The sequence below is a fragment of the Cnephaeus nilssonii genome, assembly GCF_951640355.1.
Source record: "Cnephaeus nilssonii genome assembly, chromosome: Y".
Lineage (NCBI taxonomy): Eukaryota > Metazoa > Chordata > Mammalia > Chiroptera > Vespertilionidae > Cnephaeus > Cnephaeus nilssonii.
Window position 1 is genome coordinate 4,422,575 of NC_137096.1, and position 20,001 is coordinate 4,442,575.

At 50.6% G+C, this 20,001-nt stretch overlaps 1 protein-coding gene across 1 annotated transcript in view; it reads right to left on the reverse strand.

The window, feature by feature from the left end:
• Positions 1-1,040: 1,040 nt before the first annotated feature.
• Positions 1,041-20,001, reverse strand: part of LOC307096444 (protein Shroom2-like) — a 28,271-nt gene continuing 9,310 nt past the window's right edge. Inside the window, 5 exon segments of the mRNA XM_079766059.1 lie at positions 1,041-3,448; positions 7,831-8,103; positions 14,033-14,201; positions 15,646-15,935; positions 15,937-16,165. Coding sequence (XP_079622185.1) covers positions 3,182-3,448; positions 7,831-8,103; positions 14,033-14,201; positions 15,646-15,935; positions 15,937-16,165 — 1,228 coding nt within the window. The 3' untranslated portion in view covers positions 1,041-3,181.

Sequence of the window (20,001 nt, forward strand, 5' to 3'; positions counted from 1 at the left end):
GCCAGCACGATCGGCCACCCCGAGAGAAACTCCGATCGGGAGGTGCTCCGATCGGGCAGGTGGCCAGAGGAAAACTGGTACTGGCGGAAAACTGGTGCCAGCAGCCACGCAATCGGCCACCCCGAGTTCCGCCACCAGCGTCTTCCGCATCGCCAGCCGTTTAAGCCGGCGGGAGGAGCGGGGGTCGGGGACTCGCGAGTCCCCGACCCCCGCTCCTACCGCCAGCCAATCAGCCACCCTGAGTCCCGCCCCCCATGCCTCCAGCCAGCCCAATCGTGGGCGTAGCGGAGTGATGGTAATTTGCATATTACCATTTTATTAGGTACTAGAGGCCCAGTACACGAATTCGTGCACGGGTGGGATCCGGCTGGCTTGGCCCCAATTGGCGGATTGGGGCCAGGCCTGTCTGGAGGAGGAGATGCGGTAGTTTGGCCAGCTGACCTGCCTCGATCAGGGCTGGGCTGGCTGGGGGGAGGTGCTATAGGCAATTGGCCAGCGGGCCTGCCCCCAAATAAGGTGGGGGAGCTGATTGGGGGTCAGTGGCTGGGGGAGGGTCAGGGGGGGTTGGCCATCCATCCCCACTCCTGATTGGTGTTGGGGAGGCCGATTGGGGCAAAGCCTGCTGGGGGGAGGGGTTGCGGGCCAATTGGGGTGGTGGGGGCCGGTCGTAGGGAAGGGCTGTAGGCAGTGGGCCAACTGGCCCTGCTCCCACATGGAGTGGGGAGGGCTGATCGGGGACAGAGCTGGCTGGGAGGAGGGGCCACGGGCCAATTGGGGTGGTGAGGGGGGCCCTTCAGGGGTGGGGCCGGCTGGGGCAAGGGGCTGCAGGCAGTTGGCCAGCCAGCCTCAACCCCTATTGGGGTGGGAGAGGCTGATCAGGGGCAGGGCCAGCTGAGGGAAGGGGCTGCAGGAGGTTGGCTGGCCAGCCCCACCCCCCAATCCAACCAGTTCACTGGCTGCAGTGGGTGTCATTGTGACCGGTTGTTATGGTCATTACGGCATTCCGGTCGCTGGCTTTTTATATATATAGATGATGATATCACTATTTTCTAAGGTATGTACACGGATTCCTGGATCTTTAGGTCCCGCCAAGCAGACACTGAAGAGGCAGACGGGGACTGGACAGGAAGGTGTGGGCACTGGGGCTTCACTAAAAGGGGGATTGCACTATATATCCCCAGGGAGAAGGAAGTCCGCACAGACATCAAAAGGCCGGCACAGACACACACACTTCCTAGGTTCACATTTACGTACAGAGATAGCATCAAAACGGCCACAACACTGTATCAGAGGGGGAAGAATCACAGGTAAAAGCTTCGCCTAAATTAAAAAGCAAACAAACACATGGAATGGGTGTGGTCCCCCCGAGGGAGGGCCACGGGGGTCCGTGAGCAGCCAGCTGGGCCTTCTCCGATGTGGCCACTTCTCACCGCCAGAGGCAGGATTCCCACATCACAGCTGAACTGACAGCAATGGACACGCCTGGAAAGGCATTTGTCTTCTTGGCGTGGTTCAGTTGCCAAAAAGAGCGGTGGCAGCCTGTACGCCTGAAGCTGGCCCGTGCGGACCCTTCAGCGTGGCAAGCCAACATCCAGACCGCAGCCCGGGAGCCTGGCTCGTGGCTCCTGGCTCAGGAAGTGTGGACCATGGTCGTAAGACACTGGCGTGTGTGGTTTGGGTAGGTGGCAGTCGCTGCTGACAGAGAGGTCTCCCCACCTGCTGGAAAACTTCTTTTATAGGGAATAAGGGGAAACAGGACTCAAAGAACTCCTCCATCAAACAAATGTCCACGTTACCCCGACATGAACTCATTCAAGGGGTTCTCCCACCATTAACCACGCATTGCATCAGAGGAGCATCAGAGGAGAGAGATACCAGCTCCACAGTGATTTAGGTAAAAATAAGTTACCATCCAGCCATTGGTGGCTGACCATCTTTCTCCTACACTTCTTTGCCACGCACATGTCCTCTTTGGTGAAATCTTTTGCCTACATTTCAGCTGGGCTGTTGGTTTTCTTGCGGTTGAGATGTATAGAGTTATTAATATATTCTGGAGAGGATTCCTTTGTCACATGTGATTTGCATATCATTTCTCCCAGCCTGACTTGTCAACTGCAAACTGACACCATGACAGTGTTTGTTTTTGAAGTGAACAGACTCTTCAGAATCTTGCAATGTCAACCAATAAAAAGGGCCCGGAATCGGTCAACTCTGTGGCAAAGTTGTAGAGGGACCCCCGGGAGTCCGGAGGCGGGCTCTAAGGAAACCGAATGGGCCTTCGGGGCATGCTGACAGGTTGCAAGAGGCAAAAAGAGAAAAGCAGCTAATTCCCATTAATGACCATATGCACACGACACAAATGCTCTGGGGACAAAGTAATTTAAGAACGATCCACTGGTCTTGGGAAACACCTAGCAAGCACAGGACTACCTCACACACTTGTTACCAGGCATTGCACGTTGCGGGAACACGCCTGACCCGCGCCGCCAGGTGAGACGGACTGAAGCCGTCCATTTGGTGCGTGGGTTTGAAAGCATGCACACGACTCGAGTGGCGCTTTTAGAATGAGCGACCCAACACAAAGGCTATGCATTTCACAGTTGGTTTCTAACCACTTGGAAACTATGTTAATAAATGATCACTATCATCATCATCATCATCATCACAGGTTTGTGCCGGGTCAGAGAGCACATTATATGAAAGACAGTGAACGCTAACAGCATTGGACGGACACGGATAAAACGTGGCAGGCCACACCCCTCGTGGATCACAAGAGAAGCTGTGAAGCCGTGCGCCAGGTGTCCCCTCTGAGCACCCTGGGGACTCGCTGAGCGCTGCCCAAATGGCTGGTTTGGCAGCGGGAGACGCAGGAAGCCAGAGCGATCACTGCCAGGGGCCCTTGTGCGCAGTAAGGGACAGAGCCTGCGGTCTCCGTGGCAGAAGCTCACCAGCCACCAGGGCCCGTGCCACATGAGGCTCCTTGTAAAGGACAATACCCCAGGGGAGCCACTCTGCTCAGCATCCAAAGGGAAACCCAATGCATCACCCCAGACAAACATGAGTTATCGCTTTTCTAACAGCCACGTCGCTACGAGACGGTTCTCACTATGGGACATCCAGCCAGGCTGGGGGCCGCTGCCCGGGGCGGTGCGCAGGCCCGGCTCCGCCCCAGGAGGCCGGCTCATTTGCTTCTCTCGGGCTGCAGGCTGTCCACCAGGCACTTGAGCTGCTCCTCGCCCAGGTAGATCTTGTCCTCCAGCTCCCGCTGCTCGATGATGAGGGCCGACTTCATCTTGACAAAGTACTCGTAGTCAGCCAGGCTCTCGTCGCTCAGGTAGCTGGCCAGGATGTCGAACACCACGCGCTCCAGGTGGTCCAGGTTCTCCTTGAGCTCCTTGGCATCCTCGTGCTGCCGAATGAGGACCTGCTGCTTCTCCAGCAGCGACTGCTGTGGAGAGAGGGGAGGTGGGGGGGAAGAGAGTGGGGGGGGGAAGGGAGAGAGAGAGAGAGAGAGAGAGAGAGAGAGAGAGAGAGAGAGAGAGAGAGAGAGAAGCCAGTGAGGTCCAGGGCAGAAGCAGTGGCCACCCTGACACCCTGGAAATACCGCAATTCTGGGGCTGGAGTGATGCAGACCTGATGGGTCAGCACTGAGTTCTGAGAGTGTGGCTGGCAAGCACTTGTGGCCACAGCAGGCCCGCCCTTGCTTCTCTCCTCAGCCCCTCTAACGCTGTTTGCAGGCCTCTTCCACCTCCAGTGCTGCACATGGGCCTGGATTGCCTAACAGAGATAGCCAAGTTGACCTACACATCCTGGCTGGCCCTGGCCTCCCCTCAAGGCTACAAAGTTTCAATTATAGAAGATAAATAAATCCCAACAAAAATGGCTGTGGCCACAAACTGGGTTTCCTCGGCAATGGAGGAAGCCAAGCTTCCTGCGCACCCTGGCCGGTCCAGGCCTCTGTTCAAGGCTACAAAGTTTCAACTATAGAAGATAAATAAATCCCAGATACCAGGGCCTCCACTTGGGTCGCTGGGAGCATGGCTGGCCTGCAAACCATTATAGGCCCCTTGGTCAGGCCACCCCATGCCCCAAGGGAACCCCCCACCCTGATCCGGACACCCTTCAGGGCAAAGAAGCCAGCCCCCACCCATGCACCAGGCCCCCATCCTATCTAAAATTAGAGTAATATGCAAATTGACCATCACTCCAACACACAAGATGGTTGCCCGCATGTGGACACAAGATGGCTGCTACAAGATGGCCAGCAGGGGAGGGAAGTTGGGAGGAACCAGGTCTGCAAGGGATGGCAGTTGGGAGCAATCAAGCCTGCTGGGGAGGGCAGTTAAGGGTGACCAGGCCGGCAGAGGAGGGAAGTGGCAGGCGACCAGGCCTGCAGGGAAGGGCAGTTGGGTGGGGGGGGACCCAGGCTTGCAGGGGAGAGCAGTTGGGGGGAACCAGGCCTGCAGGGGAGGACAGTTAGGGGTGACCAGGCCTACAGGGGAGGGCAGTTAGGGGTAAACAGGCTGGCAAGGGAGTGGTTAGGGGGTGATCAGGCTGACAGGCAAAAGCAGTTAGGGGCAATCAGGAAGGCAGGCAGGCAGGCAGGCGAGCAGTTGGGAACCAGCAGTCCTGGATTGTGAGAGGGATGTCTGACTGCCCATTTAGGCCTGATCCTACCTAAATGGGCAGTCATACATCCCTTGAGGAGTCCTGGATTGGAGAGGGTGCAGGCCGGGCTGAGGGACACCTCCCGTGCATAAATTTCATGTACCGGGCCTCTAGTGTAATATATATATATTACATATATATAGATGTATATATATAGATAGATAGATGTATATATACTAGAGGCTCAGTGCATGAAATTCATGCACAGGAGGGGTGTCACTCAGCCCAGCCTGCACCCTCTCCAATCCAGGACCCCTCGGGGGATGTTTGTCTGCCTCTCACAACCCGGGACCGACCGGCTCCCAACTGCTTGCCTGCCTTCCTGCCTGATTGCCCCTAACCCCTCTGCTTGTCTTCCTGATTGCCCCTAACCACCTCTGCCTGCCTGCCTAATTGCTTCTAACTGCTCTGCTACCCGCCTGATCACCCCTAACTGCCTCTGCCTTGCTCCGCACCTGGAACCTAGGATTCCCTCCTCTGGCTGATTGCAGGTACCTGGGACCTGTGCTTCCCTCCCTCTGGCTTCACCTGGGCCAGCCACAGCCACAGGAGAATGTGGGTGGGTGGCTTCACCTGGGATGCAACTGCAGCCACTGGTGCCTGGGACCGCGGGGAACATAGGGAATGTGGATTGTACCTCTCTTGAGCCACAGGTACAGCCGCTGGCACCAAGGACTACGGGGCAGATGGCTTGTCCCTCTCCTGGGCTGCAGGCGCACGTGCAGCTGCTGGCACCTGGGTCTGTGGGGTGGGTGGCTTGTCCCTCTCCCCGGCCACAGCCTGGCTGGTTCCTATTTATCTCTCCCCAGTGTTGAGTGTCTAAGCCATTACGGCATGATAGCATAAGGGTGTGATGACCATTTGCATATTAGGTCTTCATTGTATAGAAAATATACACTGAGTGGCCAGATTATTATGCATGTACATCTCTTGAGTACCTCATTTATTTGATATCAAAGATACTATAAATCATGCACCTGATCAGTTTTCCTCTTTGCACTGGCTGATAGAAAGCTCAGGGCAAAAGTCTCCAGCAAAAGTCTAGAATACTTTTGGTACCCATTTGAGATACAAATACACTGAGTGGCCAGATTATTATGTATTCAGAGATCATAATAATCTGGCTACTCAGTGTATATATATATATGTGTGTGTGTGTGTGTATATATATATATGTATATATATATATACATATACATATACTGTATATATATGTACGTACACATATACACACAAACATATATATATATATACATTTTATATATATGTATATATAATGTATATATATATGTACATATACATATACACACACACAAACAAAAAAAACCCTTGTTGCTGGAAGCTATCCATTGTCTACACTATTATGAAAGTGCAAACAGGGAACTTGGAAGGCTGATGGACCTTGAGCTTTAGCAAGAGCTAAAAGCTATGCACTGATTGTTGAGATAATGGTGGCTCAAGCAATTTCCTGACCTAATAGTCTCAAAGTCAATCTTTACTAATATTTACAGACCTTTAAGATAGTCTGTCCACTACCAGATTGCCTGCCTGCCTAAGGGCAAGATGTGGATTCTAAAATTGAATAAAAGCTAATAAGGCCTGGGCCACAGTGAAGCCTTCCCACTAGAGAAAGATCTTTCTGCCTGCCTGCCCATGATTTATAAATTCATATTTCTTGTCTAATGCCTTCATTTGTGCATAGCCCTTCTCCAGATCCTGAACCCTAGCCATGCTGGTTGCGGCTTTCACACCTTGTCTGTTGCTTTCCTAATATATGAGCAATTTAAAAAAAGGTGCCAAGGACTTAATCATCCTACTTGTGTTAGCATCCTTTCCATGACAACATTGTGGTAAAGGGAATACATTCTAAAGAAATCCAGGGCAGGATTTTAAACCCACCACAGAGCCCGGAGTGGTTGTAGACAACGATGCAGGGAGGTAGGAGAGACACACAATGCTGTGGGGAGGTTCCTTCCCCCCCTTACAAGCGTTCTGCTCTGGGGCACAGAACACCAACTCCCAGAACATGGCTCTTACTCTTGTCCTCTGTGTCTGCAGAGCATGCACTTGTGTTCTACACCCTCCCAGTGTAAAGAACAGAAGAAAGGAGGAGACAAATGCATCATGTTCCTGTCAGCCAGGGGTGTCAGGAACCCCTTCCCTCTGTGGGACTTTTGAACACAGGCTCCCTGCCATCCTGCTGCTTTGCAGGGCTGCATGGGGGCATCCAGAGTGAGGCTGCAGTTTGCAAAAAAGCCAACACACAGAAGAGCTTAGGGAAGGGGAGCTGACATTCAACGCAGCTGCAAACAGCCTGCTCCTGGCTTGTGGGTGGCTTGGGGTTGATGTACCCCACCCACCTCGCTGGGACACATGGCCCCAGGCGCTTGTGAAACAAAGGACCATGCACTTGGGTGGAAAGAGGTGAAGCAAATCTGGTGGGTTCCAAACAGAAAGAGAAGCGGATCATAACCAATGCTACAAATTCGGTTCAGACTCAAAGTAGTCGGGCTCAAAGCTGCTGAGATCAGGAGCAGGACCTCCCTCAACTCTGTTCACATGTTCATTTTCTACCTAGAATCATGAAGGCACCTTCTACAACTCGAGGCCATGCTTTATACTGTATTAGCACATCTGCCTCTGAAAGCCTTTTTACTGCATTAGCACATCTGCCTCTGAAAGCCTTTTTACTGCATTAGCACATCTGCCTCTGAAAGCCTTTTTACTGCATTAGCACATCTGCCTCTGAAAGCCTTTTTACTGCATTAGTACATCTGTCTCTGAAAGCCTTTTTACTGCATTAGCACATCTGCCTGACATGAGGTTCTCACCCACCACCAGCTACGCTCACTCCTGGCCACTGAGTGGTGCCAGATAAGGGGGTGGAATGAGATGGGGAGTCGTCTCAGCCCTGCATAGCTGAGGGGATAATGGCTGGCCCACCCACTCTGCATCTCTGCAATGGACCTTGGGATGCTGGGCAGGCAGTGCAGTCTGATACCCGGAGGACCACGCCATCACTACATTATACCAGGAGAGCACCATAGCATCTTGCACCACGAGGCATTCACTCAACTCCCCAAGAACCTCCCTGCAGGTCCTCCCCCAGCCCCCCACAGCCCCCAGCCCTCCCGATTTCCAGGTCCCATGGGTTGTACATACCCGATCGCCAGGAGAAGCGCTGTCGTCCAAGTTGTTGAGGGCGTTTTCCACGCGGGCCAGGCGCCCCGACAGGGACAGCAGAAGGTTCACCACCTTGTCCAGGTCCCCGATGAACATGCAGAACTTTTCAAATTCATTCGGCTTACAGATGCCCTTGACAATGGCCTCCACCTCATTTCCAAGGGCGCTATTGGCCTGGGTGTCCTCTAACAGGCTCTCCCGTGCGCCCTGTAGCACCTCCAGCTTTCGACCAGTGCTATCAATGAGCTCCTGCTGCAGGGCACAGGGAGCATGCAAACGGGGTCAGGAGTGCGCAACCTGGGCTGTCCGCTGCTATGGGGGCACTGCGGGGTCTTGGCACATGGAAGTCAGCCCCACTGGGTGCAAGTTCATTTTGCATCATCAAATAATAGAGCAGCCCTAGTCGGTGTCACTCGGTTCTTAGAACGTTGGCCTGTGCACCTAAAGGTCTCTGGTTCAATTCCTGGTCAAGGGCACGTACCTGGGTTGCAGTTTGCTCCCTGCCCTGTTGGAGTGCATGTGGGAGGTAACCTATCGATGTCTCTCTCTCACATCAATGTTTCTCTCTCTCGCCCCATTCGACTGTCTGGTTGAAAAGCAATGGGAAAGATATCCTTATGTGAGGATTAACAAACAAACAAACAAACAAACAAACAAACAAACAAACAAACAGCATTTACAAGACCATGGGAAAGAATAATGATTCCCAGTTAAATCACTGACAATTTAGAAATAAAATAAACCTATGTTCATCCTCTTAAGTCCTATTGGGTTGTGCATGAGTGGGTCCCTTTGGGCTACATATGGTAAACCTCATTTCAACCTGAATCTCTGCAGGAATTCTCAGGGTCTATGTGAATCTTTATGTTTCCTACTTTGGAAGTTCCCAAATTCAAGGCTTACATGTACTGAGGCAATTAAGTCTTATGTCCAGTACTCAATTCCATGATTAAAAAGTATTCTCGACCTGGCCATTGTGACTCAGTGGTTGAGCATCGTTCTATGAACCAGGAGGTCATGGTTTTGATTCCTGGTCAGGGCAGATACCCAGGTTGCATGCTCCATTCCCAGTAGGGGGCATGTAGGTGGCAGCCGATCCCTGATTCTCTCTCCTCATTGATGTTTCTATCACTCTCTCCCTCTCCCTTCCTCTCTGAAATCAATAAAAATATATTTAAAATAATATATTAAAAATTGTACTCTGCATAGCAATGAAAACTTAAGACAAATAAAGGAATGTCAATGAACTTAAAAGTCTGTGATTTCAACTTGACCTAAATGCAAATTAAGGACCAATTTTCTAATGTAAACTAGATTAACATAAACTATTCTGTCTTATCCACTGTTAAAAGGCGGCATTAAGCCCTAGGCAGTTTGGCTCAGTGGATAGAGCATTGACCTGTGGATCAAAGGGTCCCAGATTAGATTCTGAACAAGGGCATATACCTCAGTTGTAGGCTTCTCTCTGGCCTGGGCCCTGGTCAGAGCTTGTGCAGGAGGCAACCAATTGATGTGTTTCTCTCCCATCATTGTTTCTCTCTGTCTTTCCCTCTCTCCTCCACTCTTCCTAAAAATCAATGGAAAAATATCCTTGGGTGAGGATTAAAAAATAAATAAATAAAAGGTGGCATTAAGCATTGGATGAGGAAGTGAAGGAAATAACCAAAAACCATCCTATCCTATATAATAAAAGTCTAATATGCTAAGTGTCCAGTCAACCAGTCAGTCGTTCAACCAACCAAAGCATAATATGCTAATGACTAGAGGCCCAGTGCATGAAACTCATGCACTCGTGGAGCAGGGGGGTTCCTCAGCCTGGCCTGAGCCCTCTGGCAGTCCGGGAACCCTTGGGAGATGTCCAACTGACGGCTTAGGCCCGCACCCCTTAGCTGACAGTCAGACATTCTTTGTGTTGCCATAGAGGCAGGAGAGGCTTCCGCCACCGCAGGTGTGCTTGCCAGCCCTGAGCCCAAATTCTAGCTAAGTAGTGTTCCCCTGTGGAAGTGCACTGACCACCAGGGAGCAGCTCCTGTGTTGAGAGTCTACCTCCTGGTGGTCAGTGCGCATCATAGTGACTAATCATTCCGCCGTTGGGCCGAAACCAGCTCTCTGACATCCCCCGAGGGGTCCCTGATGGTGAGAGGGCACAGGCCAGGCTGAGGGACCCTACGGGTGCATGATTGGGGTTGGGGAGGGACATGGGAGATTATACAGGGGGGAGGGACCGCAGGAGGAGTCCAAGGCATGTCTGGACCTCTCACTCAGTCACGATTGGCAGCAAGCTAACCTACTGGTCGAAGTGTCTGCCCCTTGGTGGTCATTGCATATCATAGTAAGCAGTTGAGTGGCCTTAGCTATTATTAGCATACTAGAGGCCTGGTGCATGAAATTCGTGCACGGGGTGGGGAGGATTGTCCCTCAGCCCAGCCTGCACCCTCTCCAATCTGGTACATTCTTCTCACAATCCAGGACTGCTGGCTCCCAACTACTCGCTTGCCTGCCTTCCTGATTGCCCCTAACTGCTTCTGCCTGCCAGCCTGATCACCCCTAACCACTCCCCTGCCAGCCTGATTGATGCCTAACTGCTCCCCTGACAGACTGTTTGCCCCTAACTGCCCTTACCTGCAGGCCTGGTCACCCCTAACTGCCCTCCCCTGCAGGCCTGGTTTCCCCCAACTGCTCTCCCCTGCAGGCCCGGCGCCCCCACTTCCCTCCTTTGCCAGCCTGGTCACCCCTAACTGTCCTCTCCTGCAGGCCTGGTCCCTCCCGACTGCCCTCCCCTGCTGGCCATCTTGTGGCGGCCATCTTGGGTCCACATGGGCAGCCATATTGTGTGTTGGAGTGATGGTCAATCTGTATATTACTCTTTTATTAGATAGGATAGAGGCCTGGTGCATGAGTGGAGGCCAGCTGGTTTGCCCTGAAGGGTGTCCTGGATCAGGGTGGGGATTCCCTTGGGGTGTGGGGCGGTCTGGACAAGGGGCCTGTGGTGGTTTGCAGGCCAGCCACGCCCCCGGCGACCCAAGTGGAGGCCCTTGTATCTGGGATTTATTTATCTTCTATAATTGAAACTTTGTAGCCTTGAGCGGAGGAGGCCAAGGCAGGCCAGGGCTGTGGGAACTTGGTTTCCTCCATTGCTGGGGGCAACTCAAGTCTCCTGCTCTCTCCAGCTCCGTGGCTGTGGCCATTTTTGTTGAGTTTTATTTATCTTCTATAATTGAAACTTTGTAGCCTTGAGTGGAGGCCTGGGCCCGCCAGAGTGTGCAGAAAGCTTGGCTTCCTCCATTACCGGGGAAACCCAAGCCTCCTGCTCTCTCCGTGGCCACAGCCATCTTGGTTAGGTTAATTTGCATACTTGCTCCTGATTGGATGGTGGGCATGGTTTGTGGGTGTAACAGAGTGATGGTTAATTTGCATATTACTCTTTTATTAGATAGGATTACGCTTTGATTGGTTGAACATCTGACTGGATGATCGGTTAGTTAGCATATGAAGCTTTGATTACATGCAGTTCTTCTCTGGTTACATTGGAATTGATGTACGTTGTTTCATTGGTTAAGTCACCATCTCCCATTTATTTATATAAAAAAGTTCCATCATTTTGAAGTATGTACATATGTGCTTTATGTTTTTTATTATTTATTTACCGCAAGTAAAGTTCAGGAATTGTTATCTTTCTTTTAAATGTTTTTTACTGTTTCACTTCATTACAGCTCTGTATGTGCTCCATGTGAGTGAGGTAGGTGCTTATGTAGGTGGGTTTCGACTTACGGCAAAAATCGTGTTACATCACACTGTAGGAATGGATCTCCAATGTAACTTGAGGACCTACTGTATATAGGATTAGAGGCTGATGCATGAAATTCATGCAAGAGTAGGCCTTTCCCCAGCTGCTGGCACCGGCTTCCCTCTGGGAGCTGGGACCTGGGCTTTGCTCCAGCCCCAGCTTCGTCTGGAAGGATGTTGGAATGATGTCCAGTCTAATTAGCATATTACGCTTTTATTATTATAGATATGCTAAGGCTGCTCAACTGCTTGCTATGACGTGCACTGACCACCAGGGGGCAGACAATCGACTGATTGACCAGTTGCTATGATGTGCACTGACCACCAGGGGACAGATGCTCCAACCGGTAGGTGAGCTTGCTGCTGGGGTCCGGTCTATTGGGACTGACCGAGACTGGCTGGACCCACCTTGGAGCCCTCCCATGGTCCCTCCTGGACTGGCCAACCTCCCACGTCCCTCCCCGGCCCCAATCATGCACCCATGAGGTTCCTTCAGCCTAGCCTGCACCACTCTCGCAATCTGGGACCCCTCTGGGGATGTTGGAGAGCCGGTTTTGGACTGATCCCACAGGCCAGGCCAAAGGGATCCCAATGGTGCACAAATCTGTGCACTGGGTCTCTAGCATAACACATATACACAGATGACAGTGTGGTGATGGCCAGAGGGAAAGGGGGTGCGGGAGTAGAGGTGGGCAGAGGTGGGTAAAGGGAGGGTAGAAAGAGACTTTGCTTGAGGTGATGGACGCATGATCCAGTGTGTGGATGATGTTTTATTGAGCTGTATACTAGAAACCTATATGGCTTTGTGAACCAGTCACCCCAATAAATTAGATTAAAAATATAGCCCTTGCCAGTGTGGGTCAATGGTCAGCCCATGCACCAAAGTGTCACAAGTTCGAATCCCAGTCAAGGGCACGTACCTGGGTTGTAGGTTTGTTCCCCAGATCCGATTGCAGTGCATATAGGAGGCAACCAATTGATGTATCTCTCTCACATCAATGTTTCTCTCTCCCTCCTTTCTACTCTCTCTAAAAATCAAAGGAAAAATATCCTTGGGTGAGGGTTAACAACAACAACAAAATAATAATCTATACTAATAAAAGGTAATATGCTAATTAGACTGGATAGACTGGACATCTTCCAGACATCCTCCAGACAAAGCTGCGGCAGCTGTGAGGGCTGAGGAGGGCTGGCAGTAGCAGCAGCAGTGGAGTAATGGGGGCGGCGCCTTCCCCTGATAGGCCATTCACCTCCTGCAGAGGGAGGCCAGACTGCAGCTTAGGCCCACCTGGGAGTGGGCATAAGCCATCAGTAGGACATCCCCTGAGGGCTCCCAGACTGTGAGAGGGGGCAGGCTGGGCTGAGGGACCCCTCCCCCAGGGCACAAATTTTCATGCACCAGGCCTCTTGTAGTAATAGTAGTAGTAGTAATAATAATAATAATAATAATAATAATGACAACGACTTGGCAACCTTGCTCTGTAAAGGGCTATATAGTAAGTGTTTCAGACTTTATTGGCCATGTGGACACTGTTTCCAGGACTCAGCTCTGCAGCTATTGTATGAGAGCCACCAGCCCACATGTTTCAATACAATTTACTGACACACATAGGTGGTAGGCCAGGCTGGGCAGTGCATGTGGACTGGCCTCATGTAGTATGTTTTTTTGTCTATGTGCTGGCTGCCGCCCACCCAAGGAAGGTGCTCTATTTGGTCTGTCCATGGCCATATCCCCAAGTTGATGGGGGTGGGGGGGCGGTGTCTTGGAGTTGATCCAACAATGTTATTTGCTTAAGCAAGCACTTTCCAGCCCACTGCTGGAGTTGGGATCATCTGCTTACAGACATGTGAACCGGATATTCTAAAGGGCAGACAATTATTTTCCCAGATTTTAATCAGGATAAAGAGACATATCAGCTGAATTTAAAATATGCCTGGCTGGTGTAGCTCAGTGGTTGAGCCTTGACCCATGAACCAAGAGGTCACAGGTTCGATTCCTGGTCAAGGCACATGCCCGGGTTGCGGGCTTGATCCACAGTAGGGGTTGTGCAGGAGGCAGCTAATTGATGTTTCTATCTCTCTATCCCTCTCCTTTCCTCTCTCTCTAAAATCAATAAAAACATATTAAAAAGGAAAAGAAAGAGAATGGTGCCCATTAGCTTGTGTGACACTGGATCTCATTACAAAAAGGTGGCAAAGATCCTGGTGGAAATGCCCCATCTTAGAACAGGGCACCTAACCCCAGGGTTTAACATGACTGCCCCCAACGTCACTGCCCTGCACAGAAGCAAGCACAAACACCCCGACATGTGCTGCGGGGCCCCTGAGGGGTGCGGCCGGGTGCGCCCCCGCCTGCCTCTGCACGTACCGCCATGGGGAACCCAGGCTGTCCTACCTTCTTCACAGACAGGTGGTCCAGGTCACTCCCCGAGTCCTCCTCGGGCTCCTGCTGCTCCTGCAGGTCCTTCATCTTAATCAGCAGCTCCGCCTTGGGGGCCAACATGCTGTAGTATGCGGAATTGGTGGCCAGGGACACAGCTGCCAGCATGCTCGGCTCCTCTCGCCTGTAAAAATGCCAGAACCTCAATTATCTGCGATCATGGGCACCAACCCACGGTCACCTGGCAACCGGGGCTGCGACAAATGATGGTGCCCTCGGAAGGACACTAGCCAGGGAGATGGCAGCAAAAGGAGGACAAGGTAGGTGACAAGGTCAGGACTTGCCAGATGGATATTCATCAAGGCTAAGGGGCAGGGTTTCTAAAAGGGGTGGGGGGGGGGAGTGTGTGGACTGCAATAAGTAAGGATGTCTAAAGCTGAGTGCAGAGTGCAGACACATGATTTCCTCTGGCAACATCCAAGGTGTATGAGGATGACATGAGTGTCACTGTCTAGGAGAGAGGCACCCCTCACCCTGGCTGGGTGCTCAGTTAGAATATCATCCCATACACCAAGGGTGTGGATTCCATCTCCAGTCTGAGCACGTACAAGAGTCCACCAATGAATGCATTTAAGTCTCTCTCTCTCTTCCCTCTCTAAAATGAATCAATAAACAAAAACTTATGAAGGGTGCCCTTGCACCCCCTGACAACAGCCACATTTACTCCTTCTTGATTTGGTCCTTGTGGTGGCCTTTTTCTCTCATCTGATGCTCTTCCCTGGCACTGCAGCCTACTGCTGCTAAAGGATGATCATGGACCCCAATCGGCGTGGCTCAGTGGTTGAGTGTCAACTTATAAACCAGGAGGTCACAGTTCGATTCCCAGTCAAGGGCCCATGCCCAGGTTATGGACTCCATCCCCAGTGTGGAGTGTGCAGGAGGCAGCCGATCCGTGATTCTTGCTCATCATTGATGTTTGTCTCTCTCTCTCCCTCTCTCTTCTTCCTCTCTGATATCAATAAAAATATATTAAAAAACTGTGTGTGAATACTGCTGTCTCTTGGGGGGGGAGACAGTGGACCTGCTGAGAGCTTCTGTACTAGAAGCAAAACCACAACGTCCTCACTTGGAGAAGACCCAGCCAATGCAGGATTTTCACATCTCTGCCAGGCCTCACAGTCACCATCCCCATGAACATGGTCTGAAATGCATCAGCCTCTTTCAAGAGGGTTATAAGCAGCCAAAGAGTACTAAGCATTGGGGTAGTCCATATGAAAACCCAGCCCCTCAAAATCAATCAAGAAAATACATCCCCCTGACCTGGCCAGTGTGTGTGTCTCAATGGTTAGGTCCTCTGTCAATGAACCAGAGTCTTTGGTTTGATTCTCAGTCAAAGGCATGTACCTGGGTTGCAGGTTCCACCCCCTGCCCCACTGGGATGTGTGCAGGAGGCAACCAATCAATGTATCTCTCTCATCAGCTATGTTTATCTCTCCCTTCCTCCCTCTCTCTCTAAAGAATCAATGGGAAAAAAATATCCTCGGGCAAGGATTAATTTATATACATACACAGACGCCCCTGGCCCTCCGCAGCCCACAAGACCCCGCAGACGCACAGCGGGCACTCACTTGTCCTCCGCGGCCCTGGGAGAGGGGACCTTGGGCAGCAGCTTCCAGCGCTGCTGCGCTTCCTCCAGGAGCTGCTGGTCCTTGGGGAAGATGCCCTCCATCAGGTCCATGGTGGTCCTGACCTTCACGCTGGGGTCCAGGATGTCCGCCAGGGACTTGTCCTTGCACACGATCTCCCGCGCCAGCTCCTCCGACTTCAGGTCCTCTGCCGTCCTCTCCCTGGCCTTCCCGTAGCTGAGCGCAGGGGCGGAGGCCAGGCCTTTGGGGATGGCGGGGGGCTGGGCCCGGGGCTGGGGCTCGGCGCCCGGGAGGCTGTACAGGTAGAAGGTAGAAGCAGGAGTAGGACTGCTCCGACGTGCTCAGCGTCTTGATCTGGTCTCTCTCCAGCCCGCTGGGCAGCGCGGGCGGCTCGGAGGCGCTGGCCAGGCCCTGGCGGCTCTCCCTCTCGGGCTGGCTCTCCGAGTGCACGATCTTGATGGGCACCATCTTCACCGTCGTGTTGTCGATCACCCGCTTGATTCTGCAAACAGAAGAGCCGGGCACTGAAAGGCATGGCGCGCCGGGCCAGCTGGTGCTACTCGGGCCTGCATGCCGCCACCCAGCACTTGAAGCCACCCTCCGCGCGGCTGGCATACCAGGGAGCCGGGGGCCTGGCACCAAACGGGCGCACCGCTCCCCTGTTATCTGGACTGAGCCACTAAGCACACACTTTCCTTTAAAAAAAGTTTCTTGGTATAAGAAGCTGGAAGGCACCTGGAACCCCCACAGGAAAGAGACAGAAAACGGAAACTAACAGCCTGGTCAACAGAACAGGGCTGCATCCCAGACACCTCAAAGCTGGTGCCCTCCCCCACACCTCACAGGACCACGCCCCGGGGACCCTGCTGGGGAGGCCAGCAGGACAAATGTTCCAGGTCTTCTCACAGTACCTATCTGAGACAGAGAGCCACCTACTGGCACCCAGGAAGGAAAGGAAAATCAAGCCCAAGTCCCTACCTACACTCCAAACTGACTTCTAACTTGGTGGCTTAATGCCACTTCTGTCATGTGAGCACAACAGAGCTTACTCTATGGAGCACAGGGGTGCTGCGTGCCCCACATCACCTGCTGACTCACCCTCTCACTGGGGGTGGGAACACAGGAAGGATCTCTCCCCACTCAGGAAGGTGTGCTGTGCCTTCAGCTAAAATGAAACAGCTGTGTAGTGGAAACCAGCAGGAACACATGTGTTTAATCTAGGTGTTTGTAGATGGTTCCTATAATGCTGCCTTCATGAGAAGATTTTAAAAGGCTAACTGTGCTGCCCTTGCTGGTGTGGCTCAATGTTTGAGCGCTGGCCCGCAGACTGAAAGGTTTCAGGTTAAATTCCGGGTCAATTGCACATTCCTCCATTGCAGGCTCGATCCCAAGCCTTCGTGTCAGAGGTGTATATGGGAGGCAACCAGTTGATGTGTCTCTCTCATATCAGTTTTCTTCTCTCTAATCTCTCTCCCTCCTCCTACTCTTTCTAAAAAACAATGGGAAAAATGTCCCTGGCTGGTGATTAATAACAATAATAATCCTCTCTAATAAAATGGTAATATGCAAATTAACCATCACTCCGCTACATAAACGATGCCCACCAGCCAAGCCACGCCCACCAGCCAATCAGGGCGAGTATGCAAATTAACCCCAATCCAAGATGGCTACAGCCACAGAGAGCAAGGTTTCCCAGGTAACAGAGCAAGCCAAGCTTTCCATAGCCGTTGCAGGCCTAAGCTTCCACTCAAGCTACAAAGTTTCAATTATAGAAGGTAAACAAATTCAAACAAATGGTGGCAGAATGGAGCTTGAGAGAGCAGGCCAGGGTTGCCGGTGGCAACAGGGGAAGCAAAGCCACCGTTGGCGACGCGAGCTCAGCGTCCCACTGGCCCCATCAGCCACCCTGGCCATAGTATGAGAGACTTCCTTGGTGGCTACTTTCATGAGTGGCATGGCCACCTTCTGCCATACTGTACTCCCAGACAAGGATAGAGAGTACACTCACCAGGATTCCGGCTCTGTATGGGATGTTTAGGGCAGGGTCATTGATTCAAGCATGGCTTCTTTGTCCAGAAAACTATTGGAGGAAGCTCTCCATGTGGATGACTAAAGACTCCTGTAGCACAATTCTGTCACTGCTTGTGAAAATCCCTTTCACACGCATAGAAAACCTATGCCCACTTCAGGTGAGAGAAAATGGCAACCGGTGCCCACCTCCCACAGCCAACTCCAGTCATGAGCACTGTTCTACAATGTGACCTGTTTGTCCTGGCAGCCCTCAGTGCTGGGACTAGCACCTGAGAACTAATGAGAAAGGATATAGAAAGACTAGCAGTCTGAATCTGTTAATCAGTACATTCTTGGCAGCCTATGATTAAGTCACTGCCCTTTCTTAACAATTTGGTCTTGCAAGAACTATTTTCCTAATTACTCCCAATTTACAATGGGCCTTAAACTGAAGCATAGAAATTATCCCTCTTTTGGAAAAACTGCTGTTTGAAACTGCTGGTTAAAATTCTTTGCTATTTTTAGATAATCCCTTGCTCTGTAAGTCAACTATGTTATTTTTAGACAGTCTCTTATTCTGTAAAATATAACTTTGTTTTTAAGCTTGAATAATAGAAAAGATAAACTGTCTGACCTTGCAAGCTAGCCATCTAACATAAGGGGTTGATATGCTGATACTAATGCCAGGTGTCTGTATAAATATGTACTTAAGGTTACAGATGTCTGCATAGGTATGATATGTACTCAAGGTTACAAGTTGTCTGTATAGATATGACAGGTGTTTGTTAGATACGATATATACTCAAAGTTACAAACTGTCTGCAAAAATAACTTACACAAAGACCTAGAAAGATATAAAAAGGGAATACTTCTTCCTGTGTTTGTTCAGAATTTGACAGAGGTATTCTGCTCTGAACCTGCACAAAATAAAGATGATTCCTAACTAATTGGCTCATTAAGGTGTCTTGTCTAGCTCACTGATTGACGATACAACATTTGGAGGCCCCAGTGAGATAAGAGATAGGTTATATAAGACCTGGTCTCGGATGCCTGGTACAGACAGCCTCCCCTGCCTGGCTGCCAGGCCTTGAGGATCTCTTCGGAGAGGTACCACCTGATGAAGTTCTAGGGCCCCAGAGACACTTCTCAGTGGTCGTGACAGTCAGACAAGGGATACCTAACATGCCCCTGAATTCTTTTGGAGTCATCAGAAAAAGCCTCCGGAGGTAAGGGAATTCAAATTTGATTAAGGAATTTTCAGTTCACTTTTCTGTTTGTTTTCTTGGAACTAGTCATTTTGCTACTGAGAGGAGGACTGGATGCAGTCTTAACTTCTCCAGTAGGTTCTCACGGAGACGTTGGTCAAGAACATTGTCTTGGGGTATGGGTGCCAAGAGTGCCCCCATGTCCATTGTGGGAGTTAGGCAGTGTTTTGGTTATCTGTTTAAACCCCAAGTATTTGGGGGAGTTGGGCAGTATTTTGATTATTTGCTTAACTCCCAACAGTGCTCATCTACTGAAAATGTGTGATTACGGATGTTTGTCTGTCTCAGCATAATTACCTGTTCATTGACTGGTCTATAAATATAAGTGTGAGAATCTGCATAAAAGCGAAAGCTACTTTGATTTATTCTGTAATTTATTCTGTACTTCTGTTGACTCGTCTGCTTAAAATGTTTGATTTATTAAAGGCTGAATGCAGTGACAGACTGCCATGGTCTCAAGCAGCTGCTGGGATTGTTTTTTCCCTAGAGAGATTTGCTCTCTGTCAAGGAGGGAATCATCCCACTTAGCTAATAAAATTTCTGTCTATATTTGTATAGTAAGGGTTTTGTTTTGCTCTTCCCTAAATTGTGATTTGGCTGTATTAGGTTGAAATATTAGAATTCTGGGGTTAATTTAAATTTGTGAAGGGTAAAGCCCAGAGAAGATGAAAACAAAGGCTGGCTAGGTTCCAAGATTGCTTGTAAGAAAAATCAAAAGAAAAGTCTTTCAAAGTAACTATTTGCAACAAAGTAGTAAAAAGCTATAACATTTTTAAGGAACAAAGAACTTGTTATTTACAGCTTGCTTAGCCTCCCTCTGGCTGACAAAAGTTTGCCTCCAAGACTGGCAGGGTGGGGCTACTGGGTGCTTCTTGGGCTGCATGGGAATGTTCAGCAAAGAAACTTTGAAATATAATATTTTATTGGCCAGATTAAAAAGAGTTAATTTTACCAAATCTTTAATGTTACAACTGGTTTAAGTTTTAATAATCTTTAAATTAAATATAACAGCTTTTCCAAATGTAATATTTCAAGAATTTAACTGAAAGGCAGTTTTATGGCC